The 10,358-nt window shown below is 38.6% G+C and overlaps 1 protein-coding gene across 1 annotated transcript; it reads left to right on the top strand.

Moving 5' to 3' along the window:
* The first annotated feature begins 319 nt into the window (after positions 1-319).
* LOC140241824 (tetratricopeptide repeat protein 1-like) lies at positions 320-8,747 on the top strand. The gene is made up of 6 exons (XM_072321579.1): positions 320-375; positions 2,174-2,762; positions 4,390-4,450; positions 4,972-5,150; positions 6,066-6,185; positions 7,462-8,747. The coding sequence occupies exons 1-6, from the start codon at positions 341-343 to the stop codon at positions 7,648-7,650; spliced, it is 1,173 nt and encodes a 390-aa protein (XP_072177680.1). The 5' UTR covers positions 320-340; the 3' UTR covers positions 7,651-8,747.
* The last annotated feature ends 1,611 nt before the right edge of the window (positions 8,748-10,358 follow it).

The following is a 10,358-nucleotide window of genomic DNA, read 5'->3' as shown; positions in this document are numbered from 1 at the left end:
GAATCAGTTATTAAGGAATGTTACTTTATTCTAATTTTGTGCAGACATGGGTAATAATTATGTAGTGGAGCCCCACCTGCAATGGGCAGAGTCGTTTCAGTGTTTTTGGAGTGAATGATGGGGCATTTGCCCTTGTTACGGTACCTTACGATAAAGCTCCAATGGTTTTAGTGTATTTAATCTCAGCTGTGGTACCTTCAAATTGGCAACAAACATCTTGGAATTGAGAAATGTGGTCTATTTTCTAACTCAAACTAAGCCGAGCACCCCTTAGAATACACGTATATCTGCGGAACCCCAGGGAATTTTAGCATACACAAAACTCACAATCGCCAAGTGCATGTTGAAAAGGTTGACGATATTCACATCGTGCAGGTAAGGGTGGAAACTGCAAAGCTTATATTTTTCTCATACTCTGAAACCTTATTTAGTTTGTTTGCCTTCACTTCATTGTGCTGTGGAGGGAAAATAATTTAAGAAAGATAATCGATAACGGACAATCGTAAACCGTACCGACCCAGCCCAGCTAGCTAGCTGTAGCTCCATTGATGTGCTCCTTAGTCCCACTAATGCAGTTTAGAATATGTGCTTCCTAGCCATCTACGAGTACGATGCATTTACCAAACACACACACACGGCCAGGTTGGTTTAACAAGCCAAGGCACCCGAAAGCAGATGCCCATCTCACTATACACAGCCCAGTCGCTGGTCGGGCTATAATGCCCATCATGCCCATGGCCAAACTAAAGACAAAGTTACAATTTCATGTCGACTGCCTCACAACAACAAGGTCAGAAGACATTTGTCACGTCAGGTCTGTAAGGAAGCAAGTAAAATAGTTGAATAGATCTAGTACTTCTGAACTGCAGTCAGCCGGCACTAGTGCAGCAACACCGGAACACACATACGTTACGGAATGTACATCGTAGGCCGTGGGCTCGCCAACTAGAACTAGAAGGTCTAGATAATTCACATCGTAGATCGTTGGCTCGCCAACACATACGAAGCATTGGTGGGGTACAACCGGTTGTATTCTGCAATTAAGCCGCAACACCAAGCAAATGTGGCTTTTCCAATTTTGGAAATTTTCGCGGTGTTGAAATTTTCGGGCAACCAGAAGCTAGCCCGTAAATATCTTTGCGTGCCATATGTTCCAGTAGTTGATGTCTTGATTCTGCGGAATTAAAAACACATGAAACTTAATATATATCCACAATAATAATATCCACTTTTACAGTAAAGTATCACATTCCGTGACATTGACACCTCCACAGCAAAGCCACTTTGCTTGGTGCACTAGTGCCGGCTGACTGCAGTTGCTACTGTCCTTGTGCACACTGCAAAACAGGTAATGGATAATGATGAATGTTGATCTGATTTACCACAATTTAGCAAATTTGATCTTTTTTTTGTGTGTGTGGTGATAGCCTCCGAGGAGGAGGTCAGATGATATGATATTTCATGTTTCTGTTTCCTCTGTTTTATTCTGAATGTGGTGTTTCTATTCAGCATCAAATACAATTTTAAGGTAAAACATAGTTTCTGTATATGACTGCAGAATATGTCCATTTATGCTGTTAATAAATGAGACATATAAATTACACATTAGAAAAGTGTGTGGAACACAAGTGCTTTATAGATGCTGTGGAAAACACAGTATGAGTTGGATAATATCAACAATGCAAAATATTACCCCAAAAGGTATGCTAAAATTATTGCAATCTCAGAGCATTTCCAACCCATTTGTAGTTGCCACACCTGTTTTATAATTGATTACATGTGTCAGGCCATAGCAGTATATCCCTCCCCTGAGAGTGAATTGCATGCAGTACTCCAGCAGCATTTTAGCTGCAAACAATTCATTACTATAGTTAGGACACATTTTGATCATCATGTACTAGTAATATTTCTACCTACCCAGTACTGAATAGGGAGGGTGCTTCTGGAATAAAAGTTGTGTGCTGTGATTGAAATTGTTTTATGCTTTTGATCTCAAAATACTCCAAAACAACTCATTGTCTTGACAAACTGCATCAGCTAGACAAGTTTCTTCTTGAAGCCTTTTGATGTATTGCAAGCAAATTCCAAATGGTGGAAGACAAATTTTGAGGATTTCTGAGAACTATGTTTTAGCTCTAACAGAATGCTTCATCTGTTGTTGTTTTTTCAACAGCATCATGGCTGCAGAGGGTGATTTCCAGGATGCTCTTGTGGACTTTGACTCAGATGACGAATTCTTTGACGCGCTGGCCAGTGAGTCGCAAGACCAAAACAAGGCAGAGACCCTAACAACATCAGCACAGCAGGGTGAATCATCAACAGAAAGTGGTGGTTTGCCAGACTGTGCATTGCAGACTACCAGCTCTGTACACGCACACTCTGAAGAGACAGACAAACCTGGCAAAAACAGTGGTGAGCTAGCCCAAAGTGCATGCACCACAAGTCCAAGTCTTGAAGATGGCAGCCACGACAGCGGCCTTGGAGACACCCCAAATGATAAAGAGGAAACCCACAGAAATACATCTCTAGAGTCTTCCGTCTCAGAACTTTTGCACTCTGGGGACCAAATAGCATCCAATGAAGAGGATTATCATGAAGGCTTAAGAGCAGAGGAAAATGAAGATGAGACAGTCGACGAGGTTGGACGGAATGAAGAGAAGGAGGAGGAAGTGGTGGAGGAGGTGGACTTTGGGCAGGGTGAAGTAGATGAGGAGAAACTCCGACAGGAACGGGAAGATGCAATGACAGAAGAAGAGAGAGTGGTATGTGGGTTATAGAAATCTTGTCAAGTTTTTATTCAACCTTATGGCTCGGCCACAAATACCATTAAGAACTGCTATGAACACAGTACAAACGATTTTTAGACAAATTCGTAAGATCTTAAGAAGGCCGTACGAAACCACCGTTCTTGAAACCGTTTGTAAGTTCGTTTGCCTGGTTGATGGTTTTGTCCAAGATTTTTTTAACTTCATTCGAAACCCTCTCTTCATAAGGTGGCCGTACGAATTCCAGAATACACGTACGAACGCATCTTTCGTAGGAACCGTTCTGACCGTAGCTTTACTTTGATATGCATATGAAGTGTTGACTTCAACAAATGCAGTCTTATGTGGATGACATGACAATACGGTCACATGATGCCTGTCAAAATTAGATGTTCACTATCTATTCTGAATTCATTCAGTCATATATTTTAATGTAACTTAAAGGACAAGTTCACCTTCATAGACATGTGGGTTGAGTGAATGCAGCAATATTAGTAGAACACATCAGTGAGAGTTTGAGGAAAATCGGACAATCCGTTCAAAAGTTATGAATTTTTGAAGTTTCTGCTCACTCAAGGCTGGATGAGAAGACTACTATAGCTTGTGATGTCACATGTGTACAACGATATAAAGAAAGAATAAAGAGAATTCAACATAGTTTTACTTTTCTCGCATAACAAAAGAACACTTGACTTCTCTCTTTCAGAAGGTAGGGGGAATAATATTACCCTTAACATATGTCAGTAACAAGTTGATGAAATGAACACTTTATTCACAAAGTTAAGTTTTGTGAAATTCTCTTTTTATTTTCCTTATATCGTTGTACGCATATGACATCATACACTATAGTAGTCTTCTCATCCAGCAGTGACTGCACAAATACTTTAAAAATTCATAACTTTTGAACGGATTGTCTGATTTTCCCCAAACTTTCACTAATGTGTTCTACTAATTATTGTTGCATTCACACAATCCACATGTATATGAAGGTGGACTTGTCCTTTAATAGCTCATTTTTCAACAGAAATAGAAATTCATGTTGTATATTTTCCATTTTTAGGGCATACTAATACATGGCACATTTATTAAAGTTAAGAAATATATGAGAATTGAGATACTTTATATGAAAAAGTTAATTTGATTCAGGAAGAAAATGCATTTAATATTTTACTTTTCAACTTATCTGAGCTGATAAAGATTATGAAAAAGTTATTCTGTTCTGAAGGTCTTAAAATGCTTTTTTCCAAACTTCATGATGAACAATACTGCATGTACAGTGAAACCCTGTTTTAATGAGGTCCTTGATGTAGAACATGGAAATAGGAGAAAAAGAGATTGCCTACAATGTAATTATTTGTGTGTTAGAAATTGGTCTATGTACCTGTATATGAGCAAAAGTTCTTTCTGCAGAAGGTGTAATATAATCTTCCATCCTGAAAATCCCTGCAGATGCCTCACAATGATTTTTCCTGTTGTACTTATCCTTACTATACAAAAGATGTATATTATCAAGAACTTTATCGGAACAGTGTAGAGAGCAAGTATAAATTGAAGTATCTTAGTTATATTTGGGTCCTGCATGTGTTTTCTACTTCTTTTCTTCATTTACACAATTTTTCTACAGAAACTGAAAGATGAGGCTCAGAGCCATAAAGCTGAAGGAAACGATCTGTTCAAGCAACTTGGTGAGTTCAAAACCAGGCTTCATGATTTTCTATTTTTTATTACCTGAAATATTTTTGGATGCCATTCACTCTGCAGATTGTATAAATACACAGGTATCATCCACAAAGATTCTCATGTCAGTAATTCCATAAGCATTAGAATTTAAGCTATTACAGGGATAGTTAAAGAACATTTGTGATACTTCTATCATTACATAAAGCGGTACATCGTTCGTAAATGTACTGAAAAAGAAGTCAGCCAAATACTTGAAAAAAAAAATCAGGAGCACTGAATTCACCTTACTAAAAGCTATAACTCATTGTGAGCTCATTACGATGTGGTTTCTGTATATGTAATTCATCCTCTTCAATTTTTTAATCTCAATTGTTGATTTTTAGTCTTTGAAAGAATTGTCAGTTATCTGTGAAAACAAAAACAAAACAAAACAAAACAAAAAATCAGTCAGGCTTTCCATTTCAATGCCAACTGGGATGCATAAAAAAATGTTTTTTTTATCGTGTGTTCTTCTTCCCCATACCAGAATTCTTAGATGCTATGTCAAAGTACACTGAAGCTCTCAGCATATGTCCTTTGTGCTACAAGAAAGAGCGGGCCATCATGTATGCCAACCGCGCGGCATGCCAAGTTCGCAGAGAGCTGTACGAGAAAGCCGTCGAGGACTGCAACAAGGCACTGGAACTCCACCCACATTATCTAAAGGTCAGCTCCAGAGGGCATGACGTACATGCTTTGCTTTCATGACCACCACTTCCTCACTCCACATCATTAGCTCTACTCTCATATCACAATGGGTTCTAGGGCAATTGCCCCTGGACAATTACCCTAGACCCTTCCCCTGACCATAACCCTAATTCTAATCCTGTTCAAACCTAATCCTAACCCTAACCCAAACTCTATCCCTAAATCGAATAATAAAAGATCGAATCAAATAATACTTTTGGTACCCTATTTCATTGTCGTGAAGAAAGTAGATGTACCCCACTGCTCCATTGGTGAAAGAATTAATAAGATTATATTCACAGCAGTTGTTCGTAACAATTATCATTGTGGGCTACAAAAAGAAAGTAATTCTGAAACCAGACCTATGGTACACATTTTACCACTGCCCAGTCTCATGGAAATATGAATACTGTTGTGCAGTTGAGTGTAAATGTATTGTGCTGTCCCCTCTCCCCACCCCCCCCCCCCCCCCCCATCTTTAATGCGGGACTGGAAATCAGTTATGTGCAGACGTTACATTCATGAATCCAAAAAGGCAGAGTATTTGTTCCCCCAGTAGTAATACAGTAGATTGCTCAAATCAGAAACCCAGAAATTACTTGTGAATCTTAACAGCTATGTGTTGTGGCAAATACTAGTGTGTGCCAACAGAATATCAATTTGCTGTGATTATGTGAATGGTTCATATGGATTTAGTCAAGAGAAGTGTACCACATGTGAAACATGGATAAATGAATGTTGCCATTCCATTGATGTTACTTTATGTTGATGTACCATCAAGAACAAAAAAAAAAATGAACTTGTCATGTCTATGTTGAATGCTATTATAATTTTTCATGTCAGATTATTGGTAGACATTGTTTTGGTTTTGCGTTCTATTGTCTAATGATGCAGGTTTGGCTCAGAAGAGCAAATACCTATGAGTTGATGGAAAAACTTGATGAGGCGCTGGCTGACTTTCAAAAAGTGCTGGAACTGGACCCTTCGTGCTATGAAGCCAGGGCTGCGTGCATGGTGAGCCTGATAACCAGATGCTGACAGCTGATTGGTTGTTACGAAGCAATCTCCATGGCAATGACTTTCATTTTAAATTGCCATTGTGTCAGTGTGCTCAATGAATGAAGGGGGACACATGACTTTAAAGGCAACTGGATATGAGCTTCAAGGGTATATATATGTCTGTGTATGTCTGTTGTCATGGCTGCTGGTGATCTCTCGCAACATTCAAGTTTGACAACATAGATTTTTCTTAAAGGACAAGTTCACCTTCATAGACATGTGAGTTGAGTGAATGCAGCAATATTAGTAGAACATATCAGTGAGAGTTTGAGGAAAAACGAACTATCCGTTCAAAAGTTATGAATTTTTGAAGTTTCTGCTCAGTCATGGCTGGATGAGAAGCCTACTACAGCTTGTGATGTCACATGTGTTCAACGTTATAAAGAAAGAATAAAGAAAATTCAACGTATTTTCACGCATAACAAAAGAACATTCTACTTCTCTCTTTCAGAAGGCAGGGTGAATAATATTACCCTTAACATACGTCAGTAACAAGTCGAAGAAATGTACACTTTATTCAAATTGTAAAATTTTGTGAAATTCTCTTTTTATTTTCCTGATATCGTTGTACGCATGTGACATCATATACTGCAGTAGTCTTCTCATCCAGCAGTGACTGCGCAGATACTTAAAAAATTCATAACTTTTGAACGGATTGTCCGATTTCCCCCAAACTTTCATTGATATTGTTGCCTTCACTCAATCCACATGTATATGAAGGTGGACTTGTCCTTCAAAATGCATACATCTGTTTTTATCTGTCTATCAACTGATCTACATATCTATCTAGCTATTTATCTGTCTATCTACAATCTATTGTAAAACCATAAATTTTTGCTTGCACGAAACTTTCATAAATTTTGCAAGGAGCCAAGATTTGCGAAAGTAAAACGCATGCAAAAGGTTCTGTCTATGCAAGGCAATGAATGCCAGTGACAATTCGCAAAAGTTTAATGCTGGGAGTATGGCTGTCAGCTCCAATATGTGAAAGTTTTATGCCGCAAATGTTTTTGGTTTTGCAGTAACCGTGATGCCGTGGTTCTACGAACCATGCTGAGAGCTTGTTTAATTATGTATGTTTAATTGTTTTGTTAAAGTTATGTAAGTTGTAGTTTATGGTACTCTACCCATTTGTGTAAAGTGCATAGAGATTCCAGGAATATTATGCGCTATATAAGCAGCTATTATTATTATTATTATTATTGTTTGATGTCATTGTTCCAATTCACAGAGACTACCAGACCAAATCAAGGAGCGGAACGAGAAACTGAAGGAGGAGATGTTTGGGAAGCTGAAGGAGTTGGGTAACATGGTCCTCAGGCCGTTTGGTCTCTCCACCAACAACTTTCAGCTGCAGCAGGACCCCAACACAGGATCCTACTCCGTCAACTTCCAGCAGAACCCCGGCAACGGGAGCTGATACTGTGGGTGCTGAGGATGCTTTGAGCTGGATGGCATCTTGTGAGATGGAGACCCTCCCTGGTTCCTTAAGAGCAAAGTCTTTAAGTTACCAAGAGAGAACATTGAGTGAAATATGGATGAGGAGAATTGTCATACCAGTGGATGTTGCAATATACCGTAAGGAGTCACATGCCAAGTTGCGGAGTCCATTCAAGGTTTCATACCTCCCTGGGCTGGGGCATTTCTAAGGAATGGTCCCAGAGGAGTGGACACAAAGCATTGTGTGGTGTTTGGGATGACATGTCTGGGGGCATGAGATAATAAATGTAAAGCACTTTTAGCAGTACTTTTGATTGGGAAAGAGCTAAAAATATGTTGAAAATAATAACCAACTTCACGTAAACCAAAAGACAAAGGTGGAAGATGAATACAGTGCATGGTAGTGATAAGTTGTCCTGTTATATTGTTTTTACGATTGTATTTTTCACCTCATGTGCAAAATCTTACAGGCAGCTACTGAAATTCAGACTTATGGAAAAAATGTCTCATGAGTCATGTGGTTGTGATGGAAATGGAAAGAATGCCGAAGATGGAGAGTACAAAATAAAGTTGCAGTCGGTTAAACTACTCCCTTTGAGATTAACATTTTTCCCTCATTCTTTACAAAGTGCTAACTGATTTCTTGTAGGCAAATGGTTAATGTACTTTTTTTGTTGCCTTTCAATCATGATGTTTTGAATAACAATATCAAAGCTATGTGAATAAAGTGGCAAACAAAATGGCCATCATTTTGTAAATGCTTGTCAGAAATTCTGATATACGATCAGCACCGAACAGATCCACGTTTTGCTTGACTCTTCAGCCATACTTTTGCTTTGTTCTGTCCTTACTGTGCGACAACATTCTCTTTCAACTAAATCTCTCTTTTGAGTGTGAAAACAAATGATATGAGATTATATAGGATGGCATGTTCACCTATTGTGTTGAAGATGTTGCAGTAATCATGCTTTTATAATATATTCACTGAAATGGAGTTAATCACTGCAATGGTCCATGTGTACACCCTATCCAGTTATATTTGTAGTTGTGGCCGTGCTTGCGATCATGTGCACTATAGATAACATTATATTGACAGATTATGCATGGTTTCTGTCTACTGTAAAAGTGGAAATTTTCATCCTGTTGAAATTTTCGCACATTTCGTGCAACCAGAAACTAGCGTGAAAATAAAAGCATGCAAATTTTTTTGCTTGTCACATGTTTCAGTAGTTAATGATTTTATTCTGTGGAATTAAAAACACACAAAACTCTTCTTACCTGGTCAAATGCAAAAAATTAGTCGCACGAAATTATCCACTTTTACAGTATAACTTGCTGGAATGTTAACAATATTCCTGCTTGAGGTGATGTTGAGAAATATAACATAATACTTGGATTTTCTTTCATTTCCGTCAAACAATTTTCCAGTCAATTATTGGAGAAAAAAATATAGAGAGGTATTGGTGTCATCCCATGAGACCAAAACCCATGAGTCATACAACCCGCAAGTTCAACATTGAAACAAGGTCTATGAGTCATACAGTCCACGAGTCATACAGTCCATGAGTTCAGCACTAGGCAACTAAGGCCCACGAGCTTGACACTGGGTAGAAATAGCCCACGAGTTCAACATTACAACACAGGGCTTAATGTGTCAATCTCGTGGGCTTTGTTTGCCTAGTGTCGAACTCATGAGCTGTATGACTCATGGGCTGTATAATTCGTGGGCTGTATGACTCGTGGGCTGTATGATTTGTGGGTATTGAACTTGTGACATGCATCCTAGATTAAAAATGAGCCCTGATAGAGTGGGGACACATATATGGTCCCATTGAATTAATCTTCATTCACTGCCCACCGCCATACATCCTAAAATCACAAGTAGCACCAGTCAGCCATGTGCCAACACCTATGTGCATCAAAGCATACGCTCATCGATAAATGGTCTACTCCAGTCAAGATTCTCTGGCTGTGTGTGTACTTAAATAGAGATCAGTCATAAAGCTGTACACAATTTGTTACGAGGATTCTCGAGTGGATCCGGGCCAGACCAGCCTTCCCCCTCCATGGTATCCCCAGGCTACCAGGTCTGTAAAACAGAAGCAACCGTCTCTTGTTGACCACAGGTTAAGGTCAATGTGTTTAACCCTAAAAAGACTGGGCTATTTTGGTAGCTCAAAAGACTGGGGGGGGGGGGAGGCCTAAAGGGCCCCCCCTTAAGATCTCGGCCGTGGATCGCGCGATCGCCGCGAAAATTTGCACAATGGTAGTGTTGTGTGCGATGTAATCTACAAGATCGTATATTCAAATTTTACAAAATAGTCTTCTTTTATTTTATTTTGATTAATTATGCTAATTTATGCGAGAAATCAGACTCTTTGATCTAAATCAGTAAATAAAGCTCCAAAAGTGCTCATTTTTGGTCTAATTATTCTTAGTGGCATTCTTAGCAAATGTACTTGAAAGAAAATTCGGTATCAAAATTAATTTCTTATCTATTTTATTGTTTTATGAATTTCTTATGTATTTCTTTGTTTTTTTGACCTTTTGTTTTTGTTGGTTTTTTTGAACAAAATTTGTGGCAGACACTTTTTGAAGCATAATACTGCTAAAACAAATTAATTTTAGCCATTGAGAGTAAAAATAAGCATATTTATATGAGCCATGTGAAAAAACTCAATTTGCATT

The sequence above is a fragment of the Diadema setosum genome, chromosome 18, assembly GCF_964275005.1.
Source record: "Diadema setosum chromosome 18, eeDiaSeto1, whole genome shotgun sequence".
NCBI classification, from domain to species: domain Eukaryota; kingdom Metazoa; phylum Echinodermata; class Echinoidea; order Diadematoida; family Diadematidae; genus Diadema; species Diadema setosum.
The sequence above is the reverse complement of the archived record's forward strand: the minus strand, read 5'-3'. Positions and strand labels throughout refer to the sequence as shown.

Bases quoted from the DNA above. Each gene is read 5' to 3' on its own strand.
- LOC140241824 (XM_072321579.1), top strand. From the start codon at position 341: ATGTTGAAAAGGTTGACGATATTCACATCGTGCAG. The intron at 5,151-6,065 runs GTCAGCTCCAGA...CTAATGATGCAG, and splicing joins TCCACCCACATTATCTAAAG to GTTTGGCTCAGAAGAGCAAA. The intron at 6,186-7,461 runs GTGAGCCTGATA...TCCAATTCACAG, and splicing joins AAGCCAGGGCTGCGTGCATG to AGACTACCAGACCAAATCAA.